Source organism: Sturnira hondurensis, unplaced genomic scaffold (genome assembly GCF_014824575.4).
Source record: "Sturnira hondurensis isolate 20B ecotype Veracruz unplaced genomic scaffold, ASM1482457v3 Scaffold0006505, whole genome shotgun sequence".
Lineage (NCBI taxonomy): Eukaryota > Metazoa > Chordata > Mammalia > Chiroptera > Phyllostomidae > Sturnira > Sturnira hondurensis.
In genome coordinates, this window is record NW_028079136.1 from 8,214,133 (window position 1) to 8,240,766 (window position 26,634).

General features: G+C 54.1%; 1 protein-coding gene across 3 annotated transcripts in view; it reads left to right on the forward strand.

Annotated features, from left to right (window-relative positions):
* Positions 1 to 1,547: 1,547 nt before the first annotated feature.
* LMO1 (LIM domain only 1) overlaps positions 1,548 to 26,634 on the forward strand; it is a 36,055-nt gene continuing 10,968 nt past the window's right edge. The window contains exons 1-2 of one of the 3 annotated variants that reach the window (XM_037050143.1): positions 1,549 to 1,902; positions 6,398 to 6,656. In XM_037050143.1, coding sequence (XP_036906038.1) covers positions 6,632 to 6,656 — 25 coding nt within the window. In that variant the 5' untranslated portion in view covers positions 1,549 to 1,902; positions 6,398 to 6,631. Of the gene's footprint in view, positions 1,903 to 6,131; positions 6,657 to 26,634 lie in introns of those variants that run through there. The other 2 variants (XM_037050144.1, XM_037050142.1) reach the window with 2 other exon arrangements.

The following is a 26,634-nucleotide window of genomic DNA, read 5'->3' on the forward strand; positions in this document are numbered from 1 at the left end:
CCTTTTCACCACTGAGTTGAACATAATTCATCCGATCATTTCACAAACTTTTCCAGATGCTGTGTGTGTCCGTGTGCCAGGATGGAGCAGGGCAGGAGGAATCCGGAGGAGCCTTCCCCCCCTCCCTGCTCCAGCCTTCTCTCCACCCCTCAATCAGAATGTGTTTTTATAAGTGGGGGCTTGGGGACAGCATAAGGGTGACAAACTGTGCCTCCCCCAGCAATTAAATTTTTTAAAAAGCTGCTTTGGAAGGAGCGAATATTAGTTTCCTGATTTATAAAGCCAAATGGATTAAGCTCATTCATTGCCGGAGGAAACAAAAAGGAAACCTTCAATACCTCTGTGCACATTGAGAACAGGAACAATGCCTGTCTTTAGAAAGCAGAAACCTAATTTGGGGGAATCAATTACCCTCTGTGTCCCTGCTTCTGTGGGCTCTCTCACTCCTCTCCTCAATAGAGATTTTCTGGGAGGTAAATGTGGAGAAATTGGTCAACCATAGGCACACCCTTGGTTCAGCCTTGCAGACAGGAGATGAAGCACTAGGCATAGGGTGAATGGAGTTGGGCTGGGGTCCCTGGGTGTCAGGCACTTGTGGAAATGTCGGGGGGAGGGTGCAGGGGCACGGAGAGCTTTGGGATAAAAATGGAGAGTGGGGGAAATATTGGGATGTGCAACGAGAAGAGCAAGAGGAAGAGAGCAACGGGAACCTTGGGTCTATAATTGGGGGGGGGGGTGAATAGCACAAACAGGTGATGGGGGATGAGGTGGGCAAGGGGATGCTGCTTCAACCGGGCTCCAGCGTTACCCACCCACCCCCACTTTCCTGATCTTCTTCGGTTTCTCTTCTGTGGTCCGCAGTTTTCTCCGTGGGTCTGAGCGTGAAATGGACAACGGTGGGTCAGTGAGGAAAAAAGAAGGGGGTGGGGCGCCTGGGACAGTAGCCCCGGATTCACATTCACAAAGTCACGCATAGAAGCAAGCACACACACGATCTCATACATTCCTGTGCCGGGTCTCAAACCCTGGCCCAGTCCTCAGACCCAGAGCCACACCCAGCCGGATGCAGGCACACAATCCCGTCCTCACAATCACACGCACGGAGTCCCACACTCCCGACGGCAGAGTCACAGAGTCAGAACTACATCCCCAAACTCCCACCTGCAGTCGCACACATTCCGCCACCCCCATCTCATCTTCAGCTCACACACACGGCCCTCACTCTGGCATGCGGTCACACACACACAAGCACACGCACACACACACACACAGTAGCTCACATGCACACACTCTGGCGTGCTTTTGTGTTTTGTCAGAATTAATGAGAAAAGTTCCCGTGCCCTGCGGGTAATTAGTGTCCTTGGAGTTAAATAAGCTAATGGCGGGCACCTCTGGCCCAAGCAATTATGTTTGTGTATTGAATAATTGATTCAAAGGGGGGGAAGGGCCGCTAATCAGATCTGAGCATAATGAATTGATTTAATTAACAGGGGGAATCTGAGGGGCCCTGGGAAACGCAGGCTTCACTCCGCTGCGGCGAGCGTGGCGGGCGTGTAGAAAGGACTGGAGCGCGGCTCCGGCTCCGGCTCCGGCCCGGTCCCGGGCAAAGGCTGCTGGCACCCAGCTGCACGGCTCCCGCGATCCCGGCCCGGCAGACGCGTCCCTGCCCCTGCCCCGAACCCCTGCCCCACTTCCCGAGCTCCCTGCCGGCAGGGCTCAGCTCCCGGAGCCGGTCCGCCCGCTCCGGTCCGCGGCCGCCGCTTGCGGGGCGCGGAGCCCAGGCGGGGCCAGCAGGAACAGGGCAGGCGGGCAGCTGCGGACTCGGAACCGAGTGCCCTCCGTGTCCTCCGCCCGTGACTAGCTGGAGCCGCCAAGGGACCATGGTGTTTGGCCAGGGGCACGGTAGGTGCCAGAGGACGCTCGGGGCGTGGGGCGCAGGGTAGTGCGGGGGTGGGGGCGGGCGGAGGTAGCGCGGGCCCCGTGGAGGCCACCGAGCTCTCGGCGGCAGCGCCCCCGCCAGTCCCAGCAGCTGGGGCCGCTAGGCGGCTTCCCGGAAGCGCGGTGCTGGACGCGCTCTTGAGGGTGTGTGACCACAGTGCCAGTCACAGTCCCCAAGGTTCCTCAGCGACGTTAGGAAGCCCCACGGACCACTCTGAGCCCGCTAGTCCCACACGCTCCGCCCAGGAACTTTCTCACCAGCTCTTGCTGCCTTGCAGGCACTGGGAGCGCCTCTCCGACCCGTGCCGGAGGCTTCTCCGCAGTATCCACCCACCCTCAGATTCCCCCTGCAGCCTCCCTGGGTATCTGCACGTCTCACTTCTGCACCGGACTGCGAAGTGGCTCCCCCAGGGGGAGGCCCAGAGAACCTAGGGGCGAGGGTGCAGTCAATCTGCATGGTCCTGGGGTCCCAGGGTCCCAAGAGTCTGGAACTTACAGCTGAGGGAAGGGTGACATTGCTTCCCCCTTGCAAGGCTGGGGAGAGCCCTCGCCATCAGTTCCCAGGCCTAGCATGTTGGGAGATGCCCTACTGGGTCTCTGGTAGGTAGGTGGGCCATATATCCAAAACATCAGGGGAGGATTTACCCTGAAGCGAATGAAGGTTAAGCTTCAGTCCTTTGTTGTTAATCTTGTATTCCTTTTCTTAGAAGAGCCTCGCTCCCCACAATTGTATAAGTTTGGCTCTCACAAAATCTGGATCCAGCCCTGGATCCAACTCACACCCTTTCCATTCTAACTGCCAGTCTCTCAGGGCAACTTACAGCCATGCTGGCCCATGAGCCATCCCCAGGGGCTAGGGCAGTTCCTTAGCGACTGGGAAAGAAAGCCCTGAACTGGGTGGCTGAGAAATTTGGGGTAGGGAGGCAGCTGCTGGTCCATGGGGAATGGCCTGGCAGCCTGGTTCTTCTCTCTGGTTCCACTAGTGCCTTGTCCTACCCTACCACCTCCCTTATGGTGACCAAGTGCCCTGGTTTGCCCAGGACCACCTAATTTGAGCCCTGAAAGTCCTGCGTGCTGGGAAACTGCTCAGTCCTGGGCAAACCAGGACAGTTGGCCAGCCAACTTCCATAACTTTCTCAGAGCTGTTGTGCAGGCGTGGGTTGGCCTTCATCAAGGGGGTGGGAGAGACTTCTTTTGGGGGGGGTACACATTTGGTCTAAGCCTCCAAAAGATCTAATGAATTAGGCCTAATGAATTATGACTACAGCTCCTAGAAGGCCTGTCCAGGGCTTCAGGAAGCCAAAGGGGAAAAGTGTGCACTTCTCCACTCCAGCTGGTTGCAAATTCCTGTGCATGGGCTGATTTTATGAGTAAGGGGCAGGGCAGAGCATCTGAATTTGGCCAGCAGGCGTCCTGATGTTACTGTAGGTTTACTCTGTCCTGTCATTTGTGGTAGCCACGGGGAAGGGGCCCTTGTCTTTTGAATACCCTCCGTATCACTAGTAAAACCAGCCTGTAAACCTATCTTGAAGACAGTTGCATTGTGTTGGGAGCAGGGCCTTCAGGCAGAGACACATCGGCAGCCTCCACTGAAGAGTTTTGGAATATCTGGTCTACTCAGACCCTCAGGCACCACCTTTCCCTGCCTCCTTCCCACCTCCAGCCCAGGAACCCTTCCTTCTTCAGTACTTTCCTGCCAGGTGCAGTGACAAACTGCTAGGACCTGCCCAGAACTTTGTAAGACAGCCAGGGGCACCCCTTTCTCCTCAGTGTAACAATGGGTGCTGATCAAGTGGCCCCCCTCCATTGTCCCCAGAGGCATTTCGGGGGCGTTTTGGAGCACTCTTGGCAGTGTCCAAGTGTGTGAATGCTCATCACCTGTGCAATGTGGCAGGTATGAGCTACCTCCTCCAGACCTGGGGGATCTGAGGATTCCACCCTGGTGTTGTGGGCATGCCCTTGGAGGCAGCTTGGGTGGGGGTGAGCATGGGCACAGGGGTTCCCTGCCTGCCCAGCAGTTCCCTGTGAGCGGAGAGGGAGGCCGCTGGATGAAGGAGGCTTGTGCCTGGCTGTCAACCCAGCAGGCCCCTTCCTGGCCAGGCTCTCTGGTCATCCACACCCTCAAAGTGGGTAGCTCTGTACACCACTCAGAAAGCCTCTGTGGAGGCCCCTTTCCAGATTAGTGTGAGAGTTCAATGCTCAAAATTGGCGGTGCAGAGAGAGCCACCTGTGGGCACAAGCAGCCCTTCACACTCAGCACCAAACCCCTGCTGACATATCCAGCCTGCTTCTGTAGCCCATTGCTCAATACCCCAGGCCTGCTCCAGTCGCTGAGTTGGGGCACAGGGGCTCCTGACTCCCAAGAGGGATGCTGGCTATGTGGCTGCTAATTGGGTACCTTGGAGCCTGGCAGACCTGATGTTGGGACAGAGTCCCAAGTACAGCACATGGACAAAACAGTGGGACAGTGGCTCCAGCTGTCAAATCCTGGTTTGTCGGTCAAGGCCAGACCCTGAAAGTGAGAAGAAGAGGTCCTGGAGGTCAGGAGTAAAGCAGCAGCTCTTGTGGAGTGAATGCCTCCAGGTCACCCAGAGGTGTCTATGGCAAGAAGCTGCCCCTTGACAGCCTGTCTGCTTGCTGCACTGTCGGCCCCCAGCTCAGGCTGGGGTGAGGGGCTCACACTAGATGAGCCAGTGGCAGCAGAGCCAAAGCCTCCCTCAGGCCCTCAGGGTACAGCTCCAGCTGCAGTGGCAGGGGAGAGATCAAGCTCACAGTCCTGAGGGACAGTCAGGCTGAGAAAAATGATATATTTAACATCAAATATACTCAAGGACTATTAGGATTAAGTATTCAAGATGAAGGGGAAAGCGAAACCGTCTGAGCTGCGAATGAAGCATCTCATTAGAAGCAGCCTCTCTCCTGTTTTCTGAGTCTGACTTCCCTGCCTCGATAGAGGAAGACGGGCTGCAGCACCACCCAGCTCCCCACTCCCCAGCCCTGTCAGCCACCCAGGGCTTAAGGGGCACCGCCTGGCCGCCAGGTCTCCTTTGTACCCAATAACCCCCTCGCTGTCTGGGGTGCCACAGCTTGCAAAGCATATGCACATGCATTGTGTTATCTGATCTCCACAGCAACCTTCTAGAGATAGAAGAACAGGTCTCCCACTTCACCAACAGGGCAACTGAGGCCCAAAGATAGAATGCGATTTGTTAAAGGTCCACTGTTGTTAATAGGCAGAGACAGCAAGAAATCACAGCTGGTGGCCCTTTGCTCCTTCAGCTTCCTTCTCCTTGCCTGGAGAAGTCCTCATAAGTGACTGCCAGGACTGTACCTTTGACTGCCAGGACTGTACATATGTGTCTGGAGCTGAAATAAAGCCATTAAGATTTCCATCCCATCCTGGAACTCTGTACTGTCAAAAAAAAAAAAAGCTCTTGGTTATTGAGTGGTCTTTCTGGAATAGGCAGCCTGAGCACCATTCCCAGGTGCTCTGGGGAGAAACGGAGTTCAGGAGGAAAGGAGCTGGAGACCATCTCCCTTCCTGCCTCCTGAATTACAGAGCAAGAATTGTCAACTCTGTGATAGCAGGGATCTTTGCTTTGTTCACTCCTGTGTCCCCATTGCCTTGGAATAGTGCTTAGCACATAATACATGCTCAGTAAACAGGTGTGGAATGAGAAAAGCTTTCAGTGCCATGCTGTGCTTGCTCAGAGAGAAGTCGAGATGGGGTCTTGGTCTCTATGGAATTAGGATGCTCTTGGGGAGGGGAGCAGTTGCTGAGGTAAAGGTAGTCCTGTGAGACTCACAGTGGGAGAGTTTCTGCCCTGCACAGTGTTAACTTTGCCAAATAATCTAGGAAACAACCAGAAACCCCAGGGCAGAGCAAGTAGGTAGAGAGGGTAGGAAGTCAGAGAAAGATTGAAAGGGTGGGAAAGGAGCAGAAATCAAGGGTGAGAGGCTGGGAGTGACAGACCGGTGGTCCACCAGACAAATCACCAGGATGAGGCAAGGCGGACCCTGGGTCCTGCGTGGAGACACGCGCGGAGCTGGAGCAGAGCGGCCTCCAGGTGGCGCTGCGGAGCCAGGCAGCCGAGCGTTTCCATTCCCCATTAACCCGGGAGGGAGGGGGGCCTCGGGAAATGTGTGCATTTATTCAGTAGCAGGAGTGCAAACCTCATACATTGAGAGAGAAAGGCAGCGGGAGACGGCCGCCGAGATTCCCCCATCTCTTTGAATATAATTTTAGATTGAGATTCAGATTAAATCCGAAGGGAAAACACTTTATGAGGCTGAAAGCTGTGTCGTTGCCAGAGCCAGGGTTATGAGCTATCTAAGGCAATTACATTAAGACAGATTATACTGGGCAAATTGAGCCATTTAGAAGGTGAGAATCAAAGAAACGACTCTGATCCTCTCTTCCTCTTCTCTCTCCCTCATCCTCTCTCTCTCTAAATTGCAGTTCGTAGTTCCTTCAATTCTGAGGCACAAAAGTAGGTGAGACTGCTTTTGTATCTGCGAAGTGCTTCACTCCTGAATGTAATTCTAGCTGAGTGCAATCTAGGTTAAGAGCCGGACAAGCGGGTAATTAGAGCCCGCTCGCTGCCCGAGGACCGGCCGCCCCGCCGAAGCGCGCCCGGAGTCGGTGCCCCTCTCCCGGCCGAGCCGAGCTGCGGCTGGACACGGAGCGCCCGAGATGATGGTGCTGGACAAGGAGGACGGTAGGTGGCGGGCGGGGGTCCCGACGCCCGGTACCCCCTGGCCTTACGCCGCGGTGCGCGGGAACACACACGCCGGGACACGGGCGCGCACCTGCCAGAGTCTGCTGGGATTTCCGGGGACTGGGGAGTGGGAGGGCGGCCCGCGGCGGGGCTGGGCCGGGGTGGGGCGAGGGGAGCGGGGAGGGCCGAGTGGGACGCGAGAGCAGCGCGACGAGCGAACCCGGGGCTGCGCCCCCCCAGCCCCGCGAGCTGTGCACCGGCCAGGTGGTGCTCTGCGGGCCGCGGGAAGGCTCCGGCTCCCCTCCGGTCTCCACGCAGCGGCGGTTTGTGCAGAGCGTTTCGTCTTTGCGGCTGCTCCTCTCACCGCAGCCATCACCCTCGCGCCGCGGTGTAACCTGAGAGGTGCTGAGCGCTGGGCAAATCAGTGGCTTCGAGAAAATTGGACCCCAGGGCTTGCGGCAAGCCGCGCTCAGGAAATCGGCGCTCGCCCCGGGGTGCTGGGCCGGCTGGACCCTCAGGGAGACAGCTACCGCAAGTATGATTCGGTGGGAAAGAGAGATGCCTCCCGTGCGGGCCCACTGTCTCCCTGTCTCCTCAGCGCGGAGGCAGGAGTTTGGCCCACAGGAAGAAAGTGTCCCGCTACAGGCCAATAGCACTCTTGCAGGAATGGCCCGCGAAAGGTGCATGGATTAGCTGTGGTCAGGATCCTCTGGGTGCTTCAGAGGTCAGAACGGAGAGGGCCCGTGGTTGCTGGAGGCCACTAGCATGTGGCCTCACTTTCCCTAAAGCCTTTCTGATCGGGACTGCCCTGCAGTAGGTGTGTGCACAAGAGAGGTTGGGGAATCCACCCCTGTTGAGAGGAAAACCAAGTGGGTACCCTGTGACCCAAGTGCAGCCCCCAGGGTCAGAAGAGTGGCTGTCCCAGGCCCTCCTGGGAGGGTTGCTCATTAGGTTGAAGGGAGACGTTTGGGTATGTAATTGTTACCACGTAGGCTGCCACATGCCTTCTACTTGAAAGGAACTGAGAGGGTGGGTTTTCTGTGAGTCAGAGGGACTCCTCTTACAGCAACTGTGGGGGCTGTGCTCTGACTTTCTAGCAGGGAGTGGCCACTGGATCCCAGGTCAATAGGTCAATGGCTCTATTGATATGGTCACTTGGTAAAAATGTAGAGTTAAGTGACTTGCTCAAGGTCACACAGCATGTTCACTTTGCTGCTACAATGCACTGACGCCCCTGGACTCCTTATGACCTTCTGAGACATGTAGCAGGGAGGGATGGTTAAAGTGTCTGGCCTGAGAGTGGCATGCGGTAGGATCCTATGGCCAGGAAACCTGGGAAGGCCGGTTTCTCGGTATATGCGTAGTAAGAGAGGAAGGGGGAGCTAGATGATTTTGGTCAAAAGAATCCAGTTGCCGCATCTACCTGGGGTGTGACACCCATTTCCAGTTTGCCCTTCTCCTTTCAGGGACCCCTCCGCTGGAGCCCTACATAGCCCATCAGAGGACTAGACTGATGCCATTGTTTATGGATTAAAAAGGAGAAGAAGGGGCTGGGCTCAGGCCACACAGGGAGGGAGGAGGCCTTAAATGAGCCCCTTTGGTCACTAACTCCCTGTGTTATCTTGGAGCAGTCATGCTCTTCTCTAGATGTTACTTGGCCTCTTGGTAATGTGAGGGCTCAGGGAAGCCAGTGTAGGAGGTCTCACTTGGTGTGGGAGGGTGTTCCCACTGTGGGAAGCATGTGGAAATCAGGCTATGTCTTTAGCAGCAGTCATTTGGCCCAACCCAGAAATCTGCTAGTCCCAACCCTCTACATGAGAGACCTCGAGCGGGGAGATTGGCCTCATGCCCACAAGAGGACCCCAATACTGCCACCCTGAGCCTTGGAGCCAGCTCTCTGTCCCGGCGTCCCAGAGTGCCTCAGGCTCTGTGATACCAAAAGTTTTCAGATGAGCCCTGAGTGGGAACGGCTCTCTGGAGGTCATCTTAGCCAATCTCCTGCCTCCAGCCTGCGGTGCACCTCAACCACCCCAGACATATGCGTTTCGTCTACCCTCACCAGACCTGTGGTGGAGAGCATGTGATGCCCCCCAGTCCCCCACCTTGTCCAGCCTAAACAATATGGTGCCCATTCTTGTCAATGCCAGTGAGCTCTGAGGCCCATTCCAGCACAAGACCCTGGCTGATGTGGCTCAGTGGACCGAGTGCTGGCATGTAAACCATTACAGCACAAGGAAGACAGACAGCTGGAGCCCTAAGGAGCACTGGATTCTTGTCCTGCCCAGCCCGGAACTGTCATCCAAAAGTAACCTTTCTGCTCATAAATCCACCTGCACTCCCTGCTGGAGTCTGGCCTCTCCTGGTTGCAGGAAACCTTGAAGTCAGCACCTCTAATTGGGAGAGGGAGAAAGGCTCTGGGTGCACTCACCTGCCCCTCTAACCTGCTGCCTAATTTCTTCCTAGCAGTTAGGCCCTCCCAGCAGGTGGCCTTGTTCGCTGGGTGGCAGCATTGGCCCCCAAAGAGTGTGTTCCTTGGGTCTGGGGCCCTGCACCCTTTGTCTGGCTGCAGCAGGGACTCAGGGCTCTTATTAACCACCCCCAACGCCTTTTCTCCACCTGACAGCATCTTGTTGGGAGAGGCCGGGGCCCCTCTGGTTGAAGTCAGGTCTGCCAGCTGCCTCGGACCAAAGCTTCTGCTCTGCTGGGCTGCTGGGCTTTCATGTTGCACTTCTGAAAGATAATAAAATATCAATCGCTTTGCCGTAGCAACGGATTTAAGAGACTTTCTGAAGTATTGAATCGTCAGAAAAAAAATTTTTTTTTGCTTTTAAGCACAGTGCATTATTAATAAAGTAATCCATTAGGTCGAGCAGTGAAGGGCCACCACAGAGAGGAAAGATCTGTTTTGCAAACGGTTAAACCTCGGGTTTTAAGATTAATTGCTTTCATTTGGATGCTTGCTCTTGGCCTAGCCGTTTCCACTTTACTGGAACTCAGGGTCCAGGCTTCCTAAAAGCTGTCGGGCCTGCCTGTCAGCAAAGGGAGCCTGGCTCCCATTTTCCCGGAGAAATGGCCCTTCTTTCCCTGGCACCTGCGCTTGGATGGGCACCAGGCTGTGGGCTGTCCGGTGAGGCTTGCAGTCCCAGGGGAGCAGAGAGAGCTACTGCCCTGAGTCCCAGGAGTCAAACTAGGCCTCGTGCACACGGGGAGACAGCACAGGGTCCAAGTGACCCCAAGAACAATGAGAGCCTTGGGTGGGGGAATGGGCAAGAGAAGGTGCTGAAGACACACCTCTTTGGGTGAGTGCGGGTGTAAGCCGCCTCTGCAAAGGCCCAGTAGGAGGGCTTAGGTGACCACAGGAAGCAGCAGGCAGGTTGTAGAACTGAACGCCAGACGTGATTCCCAGAGCATTTTTAATGAGTGAAAATGCCTAAGAAGAGTAGAACTGGCCTCAGGAGGACCAGACAGCAAATCTTCAATTATTAATGACCTCTATGAACACAGCCTCCATAGCTGACTCAGTTGATCTGTGAGGGAAGGCTCTTGTCTATGCTTAGGTGCTCACCTGCAAGACTTCCTGGGATATCCCATCATGCTCTGGACCACAAAGGGTCTCCTGGCAGAATGTGGCCAGTACCTCTCTGGCCCTGGAGTGGAGGCAAGAAGTGAGCCCTGTTCTCCCAGAGACCCCAGCGGGTACTGCTGCCTTCTGAGGCCTGGGAAAGGCCTTGTAAGGCTGGAAGAATGGGGAACAGGCACTCACCCTGTGCCCAGAAGAGGAGGGTCTCCATCTATACCTACCATGCCAGCCTCAGCAGCAGCCACCTCCTCACTGCTGGGAATGAAGCATCGCAAATCTTAAGCAGCACATATAGCCACTTCCCCTACTTGCCCAAACTCAGCCAGGTGAAAGTCTGTAAAGATAGGTCTCCCTCAGCCCCTCCCCAAGCCTTGGGTTAAGAAGCAGGTGCTTTTCTCTGCTCCCTGTTCTTCCATTCATTTGCCCACATGAAGCACTAAGGGCAGTGGTGGTGGGCGGGGGGACAGGGAAACAACATAAATTGGTCTGTCGTCCGGAATCCATGTCTCACTAATGTACCCAGATTAACTCAACTGTAAATTGTCTCCTTGGATGGCGGTGTCTTGCTAAAAGTTTCCCATATGATTCATGATTTGGATTGCTTTTAACGGCTATTGGCTAAGCAAGCCGGTGACTGTACAAGGTGATGCAATTGGCATTAGCGAGGGGAGGCACGGGAGCGTGTAATGCAGTCAATACTGCATTAACTACTGATGCCCAATTACAGGGAGTGGGAGAGAGCCTTTCAGGAGCATTAGGACTGGGGGAAGCTGAGATCACTGGCTGCTGCTCGCCTAAAAGCTTCACCCTTTGCATGCCGGGCGGCCTTGGCGCTAGCTTGGCCGCTCACTTGGCCTCTGTGGCCACAAGAGCCGATTTTCTCTCTTGCTGTCTCTCATTCTCTGAACGTGTCCCATAAAGATGCTTTTAGCACATAGAGGTGTGCATTTCCCTAGACCCGGGGCCTGCCTCTTATCCCTCCTGAGAGTGGATTCCCCACCCCACCCCGTGTCCCAGAGTCAGACCCAGCGGCTGCCCCACCCGCTTCCACTTAAGGAGCCCCTCAGCAGGCCCCATGTGTGAGCAGGACTGAGAGAAGGTCTATTCTGGTCTCTCTCCCTTGGAACAGATGAATGATTTCCATCCAGCATTGGCGGCTGATTCTCTGTGGTCCTGGGCAAAGGAGACGTGAGGTTCCGGCTCGGTGCAGCTGGGCTGCTGGCACAAGGCTGCTGGGGTTGGGGAATGACTGTGGTTGGACAGGCAGGGCCTTCTCTGTGCAGGAGGTGGGCTGTGTGGTGCAGTGAGGGGCGGCGGATGGGGGAGTGACTCGAGCCGTGTCGGGGTCCTCTGCAGGAGCCTGCACCTACAGCCCATTCAGGGCAGGGCTGCCCTCAAGTATCCAGGAGTCAAGGCTGCTGTTTCGATCTCTGACCAGGGGCCAGAGGGTCTTCCAAGAACTTCTGATCAGGGGCATTAGGACGATAGAAGGGAGTTAAGAAGGAAGGTAGAGAAAGGGCATGGGTACCCCTGTGTGCCGGGTGCTATTGGCCTGGCTGCCCCCTCTGCCATCCTGCTAGACTAATCAGGTCCAATGTGTCCACTGTGGCTTTGTGATCCATGTCCACCCAGCACCAAGGCTGCTTTGCCCCTGCACCTTCTCATCTCTACCGTGGGAACAACCACATCTAATGGGCTGGGTTGTTATCAGGATTAACCGAGATAATGTCTGTGCGCACACTCGATAAACCAAGGAGCCTCACGCCTGTGTGAGGTGATGCTGCTCCCTCACAGCCACAGTAGGATCTGAGACAGCCCTGTGCCCAGTTTGGTGCCTTGCTCACTTCTGGGCACTGGGACATCGCCTCTGTCTCGCAGTTTATTTATCTGTCATGGCCACCGATCACTGCTGTCCCAGAGGCAGCCTGGCTGCACTACTCGCCACTGCCCAGGTGGCCAAGGTGATTAGCATTATGGGCAGAAGCCTCCAAGATGGCTTTTTACAAGGCCCTCCATTCACAGGGGAATGGGTGAAGCACAAAGAGGGTAAGAAAGCTGCCCAGAGTCACGTAGTGAGTTATAGCCCAGAGCTTCAGCAGCTTTCTGGGTTGTGTGCCTTTTGCCCTGGCCCCAAGGCATGATGCGACTGGGGGACAGAAAACTCTGATGAAGAGAATGTCAGCTGGACTGGCACCATGTGCCTGGGCATCCCAGCCACAGCCCTAGCCAGCCTACCGACTGCCCTGTAGATCTTTGCCTTTCTACCCTGCTCACGTTGACCCCTTTGTCTGGCATGTCTTTGCCCCTTTGGTCAGCCTCGTAGGAGCCTACATGTGACCAAAGCCATTCCAGGCCATGCTCAGAGTCACATCCACCAAACAGAGCAACAAACTCCTCTCTCATTTGGGTTGGATGTGTTTGTTTTCTGTTTCAAGGCAGGAGCACACAGTGGCTGACACAAGGGGGCAAAGTCAAAGCAGATGGTGTGGGAGGAGTAAGCAGCTGGTCCAGGTAGCAGAGGCGGCCTAGGGCCCCAGCTCCTTCCTCCTGCCCCTTCCTCACTGCTGGCATGAATCAGGAGACCTGAATTCTAGTCTCACCTGGCTGCTGTGTGACTTCGGACTGCTTATTGGGCCTCAATTTTCACATCTCTGCAATGGGAACAGCACCTAACTGGTACCCAGTGCCCACACACACACTTGATAAGCCAGAGAGCCTCGTGCCAGTGTGAAGGGACGTTGCTTTCTGCACAGCTACGGTATGAGCTCTTTTACTTTGAGTCTTTAGGGGATCTGAAAAACATGATAGCTGTCATGTTACTGAACCCTTACTAAAAATAAGACATTGTTCTGTGCCTGTTTATCAATTAGTTATTGCTGCATAAACAACTGCCTCAAAACTCAGAGGTTCAAAATAAGTGTCTATGTAGCCCTTGAATCTGCAAGTCAGTGATTTAGGCTGCACTTGAGTGAGTGGCTTTGGGGGTCTCGCTCATGCCTAGCAGGTGGTTGATCAACTGGATGCTGAGAGTGACAAGATGACATGTCCCTCCTCACCCAGCAGGTTCTCCTGGCTCGTTCATGTGGTGGTGACAGGTCCAGGAGAGAATGGATGCATGCAGAGCTTCTCAAGGCCTAGGTTTGGCTCTGGGATGTTGTCACTTTTGCCATATTCTATTGGCCAAAAGAAATCATGAGGCCAACCCAAGCTCAAGGGGTGGGGAGATAGATTATATCCTTGAAGAAAGAAGGTGAAAAGTCACATTGCAAAGGGTGTGGAGACTGGTGGGGGGTAGAGAATTGGGGCCATGTCTATACTCAATCCACCAAAACATCTTTCATGCATGATTTCATTTAATATCCTTAACCACCTGAGGAAAAAGCTACTACTATGATCTTCATTCTGCAGATGAGAAAATTGCTGTATAAAGAGGCTGTGTCATTGGCCACAGGTCCCATTGCTCGCAAATCCAGAGTTGGGCTGTGGACTCACGCTGCCTATCGAGTGTGCTGTTCTTCTCTGCACTCCACCAGCTCCCTGTTCCAGCTGGCAGGCTTGGGGATGGGGAGAAGGACACTCAGGGAGAGTTCGTAGGACACGGGGAGAAGGAGCCAGTGAGTGAATGACTCGGGAGGATGGTGAGGGGAGGCTGCTGGTGGGGGCATTTATCTGGGGCAGCCACCAGAGCCCTGGACCCATTCTTCCACCAGCAAGGGGAGGAAGCCCACAAGGAGGTCTGCCCCCACTGCCTTCTCCAGATTTTCTTCTCTATTCTGCAGAACCACTGGACAGTTGGAAAGGGTGTGAAGCTCTGTGGCTAACTTAAACCTGGGCATATATGCAAATGCAGCCAGGCGGGACTCAGTTCATTGGTTAGCCCCTTGCCTCAGAATGGGGCGGTGAGTGGGCTGGTGAGAGGCCTGTGTACATTCATAAACCAGCTGATTGAAAAGCAATATTTCAGATAAATACAAGCCAGCGATCTATCAGTGGTTGTAATAAAACCCAGGCTTCAGGCTGTGATTTTATTTTGAAATAATAAGAATTGCTTGATTCTTTTTACTTGAGTTACCATGGTAATTCTGGCGTGGAGCAGTGTTATATTGATTTAGAAAGTGGACAGTAATATTTCTTTTGTGTTATTCTGTTTCTAGGCCTTGATTTCTAATTTCCACTTGGAGATTACTTTTATAAATTTCTTAAGTCCTTCCACTTTTTTTCCTCTCACAGTATAATTTTCCTCTCATACGCTGCTGTGTTCTGAGCTTATTGGTTTGCTCTTATTTTAAATTAAACTCGCTGGTTTCAAATATTGAAATGACATCTTTGTCTGTGTCTGTACTTTGGTTTAGCAAAATATTACAGTCTGACGCTTTCTGCTTAATAATTTAAGGGAGGCATTCTGTCGGCCTTCACTGGGTGCTGGTAACTTATGACTCAACCAATGCAGGCCTCACACTCCTGACATTTTAATATTGTGTGGCGGGAGCGGCCGCCCCTCCGCTCCGAGTCTCAGTGGAGAAAAATCCATGCGGTACCCCAGAAGGGAGTTTTAATAATTCAATTTTGCCGGTTGGCGCAATGACTTGATAGAGAGGGGGAGGGAGACCGCCCTTCCCAGATAAGTGGGAGCAGGTCTGGCGGGAGCACCCAGGGCCCACCGCCAGCGTCCGCTCCATCCTGTCCCTCCTCCCCCTGAATTTTTAAAAGCTCCGATTCCTGACCCCTGGTGGCAGGTTGTCCCGGAGGGTTGTGTAGGGGCTGCCTACAGTGCCATCAGAATGCTTGAACTCTGTGTTTCTCAGTTTTCCTGTGTGTGAAGCACGTGGAACTCGCATGAGCTGTGCATCAGACAGACTCGGTTCAAATCCCGCCTCTGCCACGTGGTCATTCTTATCAGTAAATCATAATAGTAATTCTAACCACTCAAATGGATGTGATCGTGACTACCTTTTAGGCCTGTGGAGCCTTCCATGGGCAAAGTTCTCGATGGTCCTGAAGGTGACTGGTACAGTTTCCCTAACCTTCCTAGGATTTTGGTGAGGGCGGCGGGGTGGGGGAATGGAAGTGGGTGTAACTTTGAAATGCTTATCCTGCTCCGGGTGTGCCTGGGGTCCAGAGCCCTCGGAGGGTGTGCTTTGGAAAGGCCCCAGGGCTGTGGCACCACAATGAGGTGGACCCAGCAGAGAGCAGAGAGTCTGGCTAGAGCAGGAGGCTGGGGAGCGGGCTCTGTCCCCTGGGCACCTCTCCTCACGAGACTCCAGGGCAGGACCAGCATCTCAGGCCCCACATGTCCAACAGTTTAGCACGGACTGGGCTCCAGGCGAAGGTCACAGCGACATGGGTGGCGGGGCAGAGACCTGTCCGGTGGGAGAGAGGAGGCCCCCTGACCCGTGTGTGTATGTGGTGAGGCCATGTACTAGTCATATTGCTCTGTAACAAATCACAGTTCAGCAGCTTAAAACTACATCCACCTGTTATCTCACCGTTTCTGTGGTTCGGGAGTCCCAGAACGGCCTAGCTGGGTCCTCCTCCACTAGGGTCTCTCAGCCCGTAATCAAGGCATCAGCCGAGGCTGTGGCCTTCCATCTAGATAAATCTGGGAACCGAGTTTTCAAGCTCACTCATCTGATTGTTGGCTGGATTCAGAGCCTCATGGGCCGATGGACTGAGGCTTCCATTCCTCACTGACTGTGGGTCAGAAGTTGCCCTCAGTTCCGCGCCTTACAGCCCTCTCCAGCCTGGCAGCTTGCTTCCTTAAAGCTAGTGGAGTGTCTGCTAGCAAGCAGGAAGTCACAGTCTTTTATAAGATGGACACATCTAATCACAGATGTGACATTTCATCACTCTGGCTGTATTTTCTTTGTTGGGGGCAGGTCACTTGGTCCAGCTCACACTCAAGGAAGTGTCGGGGGAGGATTACACAAGAGTGCTGCTATCCAGAGACAGGATCACTGGGGACCACCTCAGAGGTCGGCCTACTGGGGACGGTCAGCCTCTAGAATAGCCCCTCAGGCTCCAGGTGACCTGCATTTTAGCGGGGCCCGGAGGGAATGAATCAGCAGCCTCGTCCCTGGGAGGCCCAGTGCCTCTGCTTCCTGCCTCACCTAGTGCCAGGGAAGGCCCCAGATGTCTCAGAGCCTTTCATTTCATCTTCACAGCATCCATGGGAGGCTGGGAAATCAAGCGCTAGCCCCATTTTGCAGAGGAATTGGTTGTGCCCAGAGAGGTAGAGACATTTGCCTGGGATAGCCCAGCACATTGGTATGTGGCAGAGTGCAGATGAGAGCCAGGCCTCTTGCCACAAGCCCGGGAGGTGGTGGCAAATATACTTTCGGGCCTTCCCTGTCCCTGGTGGTGAGAGGGGGTGGCACTGATTATAAACACGTACACACAGGGGTCGGGCTGCGAGTGGGAGCTGCTGCGTTCCTTTTTCTTTCTTTTTTTAAATAAATGGCCAGTTTGCCAGGGCCACTAGGAACCTGGGAAGCAACCGTCCATTACCCCAGTGCTTCTTTTCTCACTCAGTGGCGACCATACCTTCGGAAGAGATGAAGGCCGTTCCTTCCTGAGACGCCCTCCCTGAAGCAGTTGGACTGAGGGCCTCACCCCCTTGCTGGCTGTTGCCAGGTGCAGTGGAGCCAGCATCCGAGGTGTCCTGGGCAGAGGCCGCTTCAGCAGTTTCTTGAGTGGGAGCAGGGCTGAGAGAGGCTCTCCAGCGGGTTGCAGGGCTGGGATCTGGACCTCCAGCAGCCACTGCTTGGCTCTGCTACCAGCTCCCAGTGTGTCCCTGGGAGGTGGCTTCCCTCCTCGGGCTCTGGGTTTCCCCTTTTCAAGGGTCGCTGGCTGCAGATGCCTCGTGTGTGGTGCTGTGTATGGAGACATGGCAGTTGGTGGGGACAGGTGTGGTGAAGCCAAAACCAGGAGAAAAACCGCCCGATGAGGGTTCTTTGGCTTGGTATCCCTGATTCAGGAAAAGTAGAGATCCCAGGGGCGAGCATTGGTGACCCCCACCCTCGGGACTTGGTCTTGCCACATGGGAGCCTGGTCGGAGCCCCCAAGGAAACTAGCCCCCTGCCGGCCAGGATGCTTCCTGAGTCGTCCTCTCAGGTGAGCCTGGGCACTGTGTGCTCTCCCCCCAGGGGTTTTCACTGGACCCAAAGGCAGATGTTACCTTCCCTTCCGGCCTCCATGGCCTGGACCTGAGCTTGCACACTCCTGTCTGGGGAAGGGTTTACAGGTCCTGGGAGAGGGCAGCACTGCTTACTGAAACTTGGCTAGGCCTGGGGTCTGGTCATTGTGCCCATACTATAATTTGTGGTCCTCAATGTAGGAGAAGCTCAAGGTCTGAAGGGGGAACCCTTCCCCACGGGCATGCCGAATTTGCAGTAGGGCACTGCAGGTTTGGCGTAGGCCTCAGAGGATGCAGAAATTTCAACAGAGATCTGGGAAGACAAGTCGAAGGGAGTGGTGGATCCAGCAGGTTCTGAGTTTTCCGGGGAGCATGGCCGGGAAAGTAAGTCTGGTCAGACTTCTGGATGTGGGAGACTCGGGAGGGGGCCACAGCCGTGCTCTGGAGTTCTCTCCTCCCGTGGAGCAGCACACGGGGGGGGGGGGGGGGGGGGGGGGGCGGGGGATGGTGGCGACAAGGGCCCGGCCCCCCCCGCGAGGCCTGGCTGCCAAACCTCCCAGGGCCCCTCTCTGATTTTAGGACTTAATTTTTTGTAAACTGATTTCTCCTGTCCTCAGAGGCATATTTGTTTTGTTGGTTTTGTTGGTTATTAACCGTTTTATTGAGATACAATTTTCATGGCGCAAAATTGACCTCTTTTCACTACAGTTGGGTGAGTTTTGGATACTTACAGAGTTGTGCCATCACCGCCATCTAATTCAAGAACATCTCCATCGCCCTCAGAAGAAATTCCCCACCTGTTAGCACGCAGTCCCTCCCCGTTCCCCTCCTCCCTGGCAGCCACTCATCTGCTCATTTACCTTCCGTCTTGGTGGAGGTGCCTATTCCCGCTGGTTCATGCAAATGGATCCCAGAAGGTGTGGTCTTTGTGGCTGACTCCTTCCCTCACATAATGTTTTCAAGATTCATTCACGTTGTAACGTGTAGCAGTGCTTCCTTTTTACGATCAGATAATATTCCGTGGTATGTAGGCGCCATGTTTTATTTATCCGTGTGTCAGCTGATGGAGATTGGATTTGCATCTCTTTTTTTAGCTGTTGTGAATAACGCTGCTGTGGACACGTTTTTCTGGGGACACCTGTTTCCATTTTTCTGGGGTGTGTATTTAGGCATGGAATTGCTGGGACCTATGGTAACTCTGCCCTTAGGGACATTAGTTTTTAACGTGAAATAAACAGTGCAAGAGTGTTTAGGAGAGAAGCCATTCCTGGCTGTCTGAGCGTTTGAGAGGGAGGCTGCCTGCAACTTGGTGCCCTGGGCTTCTCAGGTTCAGTGGGTCCTTGGGTAAGTCCTTTCCCCCGCCGGCTTCAGTTTTCTGGTTCGTGGTCAGTTTTCTGATGAACGGGGTGCTTGTAGAGCCCTGCTTGCTGCAAGGGTTTTCATTTGTGATTCCCACTTACATAGCATGTCAAGGATTGAGCACTCTGCTGCTTACTTTAGCTGCTTTGGTTCTTTTGCTCGTGAGTTGGATGTTATTACTCCAGTTCTGCTGACAGGGAAGCTGAAGCTCGGAGAGGCGAATGAACTTGAGTGAGTTTATCCCATTGTAGGTTAATGGCAGAGCCTGAACTTGAACCCAGATTCATCAGAGTCCAGGCCCCTGGCGTGAAATTCTGCCACAAATGTGTCTCTGGCCAAGGCAGGGCTCCGTACTCAGGGGTATACTGTGTTCTGTTCTTCATTCTGCGTGCTGGGGAGCCAGGGACCAGATGTGGTTAGGTGTGGGCTCTGAGACAGAAGGGTCCTATAGAAATAAAGATATTGCAAAAGTCTACTTTTTAGCTGTGTGACTCCAGATAAATTGTTCCACCTCTCTGAGCCTCAATTTCCTCATCCACAAAACTGAATCAATAATTACTACTCATAACACTGGAACAAGAACATGGTGAGATGTATGGGACATGCCAAGCCTGCTGCCAGGCCTGCAGAAGGAGTTAGGTGTATGGTTTTAGAGCACCGGAGGAGGATTTGAAGAGGGTGCAGAGTACTGTGGGACCGCGGGGGAAACACGCCTGGCTTCTGGGCTGCTCAGAGCCGGCATTAAAGAGGAGCTATCACCAAGGCCAGCCAGGAAGGTGAGAGAAAGTGGGAAGTCTCAGAGGAAGTTCAAGCTTGGGGCTGCCAGAACTCGGGAGGGGTGTCTAGGGGTCTCATGAAAACCTCCTGCCTTGAGGAAAGTTTGTGGGCAGACCCTGCTGGTACCCCAGTCCTCACCCCCAGCCCAGCCTGCAGATGCTCTAGAGGGGGGTTTGCATGACTGCCTCAGTTAGCCTGAATGGTAATAAAACACTTTAAATTTATTGTGACATTTGGATTTAATTAAAAAGTACACACTTAGGGAAGTAGAACATAATGGGGAGAGAGGCAGGGTGGCTTTTCCCCTCCTTTCTTCCCCAAACTAATTAGCGTTGTATTTTAAATTGTTTATGTGCTGCTAATCATCGTAATAAATCATTTATACTGAAAAAGACACACTCGGCTGTGCCCGCCGCGCGGGTTCCGCTCGCCGGGCTCTATCGCGAACAAATTGATCTGGAAGTGAATTTATTAACCACTGGGGAAGAAATCATTAGTGCTTTCTCTAAACATTCCCCAGGTACGCTTTATTGCTGCAGTTTATGCTGTAACTAAAAGGAGCATTACCCAGGCCTGTGTTGTAATTTCCTCACGGAGCCTGCAGCCCACTCCCAAGCCCGGGCGGGAGGGGTTAGGGCGTCCCTGCCTCCTCTCTGGGATGTGGTCTCTGGCTCCAGCTCCTTCCCAGCACTCCTCGTTCCAGGATGGGCTCCCTGTGAGGTCTCTGCAGGCCCACAGCCTTGGTTACCCCTCCTGTTGCCTGTCAGCAGAAGAGTCATTCATGGTCACTCATGTTTATGTCTCAGGAGTGTGGCTTAAAGTTGGGGTTTAGTCGTGGGCTTAGAAAACTGGAGAGTAGGGGCTGTGAGGTCAGTGGGGTCAGAGAGGCTGGTCATGGACCAGCTTCCCTGCCCAGATATGGGGAAGGCCTCAGTGGTGGGCAGATCATAGGCTTGAAGGAACAAATGTGGCTGAGTGGGGGACTCATAGCTAGGGCTACCAGGACTCTCCTACTGTGGGCCCTGGGGCCTCCTCCAAGGTTTGGCTGGAGCAGTCTGTTCTGCTCTGCTTCCACACGAGGCCTGCTGATTTGTGTATCCCTGTGCACCTCACAGTGCCGGGCCCAGAGCGGTACTCAGCACTCTACGCGTGGTCACACAAGTACCAGACAACATGCTTCTCAGCTCCCTGGCTGTGGGCACCAAGCCTCGGATAATGCAGTCTGTGGCCTCACCAGCTTTCCCAGCAGCCAGGCTGCCCTGCTGACTCACACCCAGGCGACACTTTCCCTCCCTTCGCACTGGGGGCTTTAGACCACTCTCATTTCACAGGACCCGCATTCTAAGACCCTCACTGCAGGATTTCTCCTGCCAGGTTTCCAGAAGAGAAATTCTCTTCCGAACCAGAATCTTCTCTCCGGGAGCCCAGGGCCAAGATAGGCTGCAAATCTCTGCCTGTCTGACTCCAAGGCTAGCATTGTAAGTGCTTTCCAGGGCTGGCACCCCATCAGCTTCCTCAGCCAGGCTGGGGATGCAGATCCAGCCCACGCGGGCTTTGCATTCAGCTCCTCTCATCCAGGTCTGCAAAGGAGGGTGGAGAAGCCCCCAAAACCGCATCAGGAAGCCCCAGGACAGCATCTCGGGCAGGCGCCCCCGAGGTTGTGCTGTGTCAGCAAGAGCCCAGGGGCCTCCTGTACCCTGGCTGCTTCCCTGAAGCTTCTGGGGCAGGGTCTGGAGTCTCCTCCCCAGTGGCCAGCAGGTGGGCCCAGGCTGCTTCATGGAAGAAGCAGGTCCTAGCAGCTGGTTGGGCCAAGCCGGACTGGAGGGTCCCTTCTTTGCGTCTGGAGGACACATTTAAAAGTTTGAATTCAAAATTGATTTTGAAGGGCCCTAATCTCAGATCCCCTGGCGCTCACGGTGTGTCTGCTGCTCCTGCCAGACTCTCGTTTTCTGGTTCAGCGCCTTGGTGCTCACGTCCCTGATGCTGTGAAATTGAGACTCGTCTGAGAGTCCGTGCCCTCCTCCCCCTCCATGGAGATTGCAGGCCCCTTGGGAGCCCTGTTTCATTAGATGGGTGATGCGGGCTGTGCGGGTGCCCAGGGAGCAGCTGAGTTGCTGTCTGGGGAACGTACCTTCCAGACACTTCTCTGCTGGTCCTCACAACTGTGCAGCTCCGGGCAGCATCCTGTCAAGGGACCTAGGGGCTGGCTGCCGAGGCCCAGGATGGAATGGGGCTTGGTAGAAGCTACATGTGGAGAAAAGCTTGGGCCTGGGGTTTTTCCATGGCCAATTTCAGGGACTTTTCTCTCCCACCGGGCCCCCAGAGCTTAGACTTGGCCAGAAAAGTGGTTGTATTTGGAAGCCAAGAGGACACCCCAGGTGGGGGTTGGGGAGGTTAGGTCTGCGTCGGGGAGGAGAGGGCGCCCAGGCCACAGATGCAGAGGGGAAGACCGAGCTGCCGACGTCACACAGATGGCCGAGCTCGGGCGCCAGCCCCCACTCCCGGAGGGCCGGGCGGGGTAGTCACACGCGCTGGGAGGTATGGAGGGGGCTTCGTTCTTCCCGGGTCTGCAGGGGCTAAGGGAAAGATTGCTTTCACTTTATCTAAGGGGTAGACATTTTATATCTGCACAGGAGCTGTCTGGTCCTGGCTGGAGCCCTGGGGTGGGCCTCTCACAAATCCAGAGTGTGGCAGGCAAGACCTAGACATTGCTTTGCTAGGGCCATGAAGCTTCAGGTGCCTTTCGGGATGTGTCGAGAGGCAGCACCAAGTCTGACTAAGACCCTTGTCTCTGGGGAACCTGCCTGTCTGCATCAGCCCACTCTGGCCAGAAGGCTTTGGCCGGGAATATGAGGGTCTTCATTCATTCACTGAACTGTTGGTTAAAGGTGAGCTGGGCTATGGGGCCCAGTGCTGGGGACACAATGGTGGACAAGACAGACAGAGCCCCTAAATAGGCCTTCACGGGGCTTAGAGTCTTAGGAAAGAGACTGTAAGAGACTGTATTCATTTTTCATAAATAAAATCACGGAAAAGTAAAACCATTACAAATTGTAATTAAAACCCAGAAGGAAATGAACAGGGAATCCATTAAATAAGGAAATAAGTAGGTCAAGGAAGGCCTTTCTGGGGAGATGACATTTAAGCTGAAGCCCAAAGATGAGAAGGAGCCAGTCCCATGAAGAGGCAGAAGGCTGTTCTGTGTAAGGGCTAACAGCACGTGCAAAGGCCCTGTGGCAGTAAGGAGGTCTTCGATGTGGCTGGAGCACAGTGTGAGAGAGGGAGGCAGGGGTAGGACCACATGAGGATATCACAGGCTTGATGAAAGCGTGGGTGTTATTCTCAGACCACTGGCAGTTATGGAAGGGTTTCAAGCTGAGCAGTGACATGACCTACTTCGTTTGGAAGGATTCCTCCAGTTGCTGTGTGGAGAATGGATTATGGATACTAGACACAAGAGTCTGGTGGGAGCAAAGCTGGTAATGAGGTGAAAGGTGGCAGTAGCTTTGGAGGTGAAAAGAAGCACCTGGGATGGAGAGCGGGAGTCAGCGGGGAAGGGGGTTCAGGGTGATGAAAGATCTGAGGGTGACTCGAGTTTCCAGCCTGAGTGCCTGGGTGGATGGTGGTGTCAGTGTGGCAGAGGGAAGCCTGGGTGAGAGAGAGTTCAGGGCCCGGGTTTTGAGGAGGTGGTGTGAAGTCCTACAGTGGGCCTATTGCTTTTGAAATAGCTGGGGCTTCACAGAGACCAGCAGAGAGATGGAAGAAAATGCCCAGCCCCTCACCCCACTGCAGATAACTACACAATTAATTTCAGCATCATTCATAGTAACAAGCTCCAAAGAGCACATGTAGCTTCTGATGTTTAAGCTCCCCTCAACGAAGAGCTGAGAAAACTGTGTGTACCTGCCTGTTCCATTCGTAACTGCTCCAGTATCTCAGTGCATTGGCCAGGCCCCTGTAAGCTCTCCACTGGGCCCCTGACTGCCTGACCCAGGGCTGTGATGGGGTTGGCTTCCCCCCGCACGAGGTGTGTGGAAGCTCCTCAGCCCCATGATCTACTGACACTGGAAGGTCGCTGCATGTTCAGGCTTTAGGACACTCCATTCCTAAGAAGGTTTGCCTCCACCAAAACATGCTGCAAAAATGCACGCTGCTTCATAGTCCTACGCAGGAATGGCTCCCCTGGAGGTACTGGAGGCCAGAAGCCCACCCTGACTGATGAATCCCTGCACAGGGCCTTTAGAGCCGCCTTATGTTGGCAGGATCAAGACTGAGTCCAGGCAGAAGTTCACTGTCCTTGTGGCTCAGGAAGGTGATGCCGTGCTGCCTCTGGCCCTGAGAGAGAGCAGGGAGGGACTGGGGCCAGCAGCCTGGGTCAGAAGCCCCCTGGGCCCCTGCAGGTTTGCCCCTCTCCACCCACAGGTTGTGCACTTTTCCCGGACCTCAGCAATGGCACATAGTAGGCATTTAATAGGTGTATTATTATGCGATTGAGTGTGGCTACAGTGGCTGCAGATGCTTGGGGACCCCAGTGGACAGTGCTTTCCTCCAGCCTCCCCCGCTGTGGTGGTCTGCGGAGACCAGGACGAACTGGGGGCTTTAGAGAAGGCAAGCAGGGCTGGGCTGCCTTTAAATGTCTTACCCTGAGCCCGCCCCTCTCTGGACCTCTCCCTTCGCTGTCCCCTCATTGGCACACAAGCACGTGGCTGTTGGTTGAGGGCATGCCCACCATTGTGGCTCTGGGTCTGGAACCCCCCACCCCTCACAACTTGACCCTCTCCCTTGAGGACATGTGCCACTTCAAGGCTTTTTGGTCCCTGTCAAGGCCACAACGTAAACATCTCAGGTCTGCCTCCACACAGCCCTCCTGCTCCTTCCCAGCCCCTGTGCCTTCCCAGCCGTAGTTTCTGGTCCATGTCTCCTATGTGACCTTGCCCACATGTCCTTTTAAGGTCCCACAGCAGCCGTAGCTTTTGAAGGACCACAGATGAACAGAAACAACCTGTGACCCACCTGAGCACGCAGAGTGTCCTGCAGGGGTCATAGTTCCTCCCAGTCTCGGCCCAGTCCTGCCCTGGGCATGCCCCCATGCCCCTGCACCCCCTGCCCGGCAGCGTCTGGCATCCGGGCTGCACAGGGGCACCCAGATGCTGCCCAGGAAGCTTTCCTTACCAAGGCTGGGCAGGGAGGCCGTGGCGTGTGCTGGGTGAGAACCTGAGCTCTGGAGTTTGGCAGGCTGGGGCTGCAACCTTCCAGCTGTGTGACCTTGGGGAAGGGCCTGAACCTCCCTGGGCCTTTGCTTCCTCGTCCATTGAGTGGGGCTAATCAATTCGTACCTTGGAATTAATATGAAGATTCAGTGAGAGGCCGAGGAAGTGGTGGGTTTTCTGAGGAGCAACGTCCTGACTGAGAGGTCTCCCTCCACCTTAGCTCGTTTTTCTTTCTGAATTGAGGTATAAAATACATGTAGTAAATCGCTTGTCTCAAGTGTTCAATCAGTGAATTTTTACACCTGTGTGCATCCACTGAAACACCGCCCAGGTCGAGATAGGGGACACTTCCAGTAGCTCAGCTGGCTTCTGCACACTTCCCACCCGGCGCTAATACACCCCAGCCGTTGCACATCTATGATTGGAGATTGCTTTCGCCTGTTTGGGGATTACGTATGTGGAATTATATAACATGTGCCTTTTTTCGTCTGGCTCCTTTCATTCAACATTACGCTGTCTGATTCATCCATATAGCCGTGTGTGTCGTGGCCCATTTTTTTTTCATTGCTGTGGGCTATTTTATTATATGAATATATCATAATTTATTGCCCATTTTACTGTTGATGGACATTTGTGTTGTTCTCAGTTGGGAATTATCATCAAGACAATCGCTATGAATATCCTCGTATATCTCCTTTGGTGGGTATAAGCTCTCCTTTCTGTCGGGCGTATAGCCAGGAATAGAATTGGTGGGTCATGAAATATAGACTACATAAGTTTTCTCAGCTGATTTTATAAAGCTACTGTGTCAAGCATGGTTATAAGGACTTCCTGTTCATGACATAATTTAATCCTCAGAATAATCCTTTAAGGTAGGCTGTGCTCATTTAGCAGGTGAGTAAGTTGAGGTAGAGCTAGGAAGCAATGGAATTTGAGCTGAGGCCATCCGTCTGCAGGGCCCATGGTCTCAGTATCCCCATTGCCCACCTGTTCTCTCACATCCCCTTAAGAGAAAGGGGCTAGTGCCACCACTGAGCTGACCGCCACCCCGGGAGCAGAGCCTGCCAGCCGCCCTCACTGCCCCAACAGGGAGTCAAAGGCCACAGGGACCTTGCCTCTCTCCCCCATCTAACCCAATAAGCGAGCCACCTGCAAACGGGTGCACAGAGTGGCGGCAGTGAGCATGCTCTAGGTGGCTGTAGCCTTGCGTTTCAACAGTTGTTCTCATTGGCTTTTGATTCCAAATGAGTAGGAAATGCCATTAGCTCAGGCCTCGCCTGCCGCGTGGCACGGCCCTGGGATAGGAGTTCAGCGAGACGAGAAATTGTGGAGATAAAACTGGTGTGAAATGGAAGCCTTCTCACAAGGCTGGATGTGTCCATGGGAAATGAAGTTACTTCTGAGAAAACGAGATTTAAAGAGATTCTGCAGAATTAGATTACACTTTCAAATTTCCTTATTAAACGGGATTGATGCCAAGGAGAGGGCACTGGCTGGCTCCATTTTGGACTCTACTCTGCAGTTCCAGACCCAGGTGGGTACACACACCTTGCAGGTGGTAGGGACCCAGGTTCCTGAAGGCTGCAGACACCTACCCACACCCACGCGCACACACACACATGGCAGCAGAAGTGGGTGTGATAACTGTGGGACTTTGCGGATAATGAGTCCACGTGGGTGAAACCTCAGAGACTCCCTCTCTTCCATTCTTTGGGGGAGGTGGTATTGAGGCCTTTTGTTCAAATTACAACTTGATTTCCAGCTACGTTCCACTTTTTGGAAATGTGGTTTTTCAAAAGGCAATAAAGGTGCATGTGACTGCTTGTGCCTTTGTGTGTATATTTACACAAGCTCAGCCAAGCATGTATGTATGACTGGCATGGATGCATATGCATTTTTATGCAACTCACTGAGCAGCTA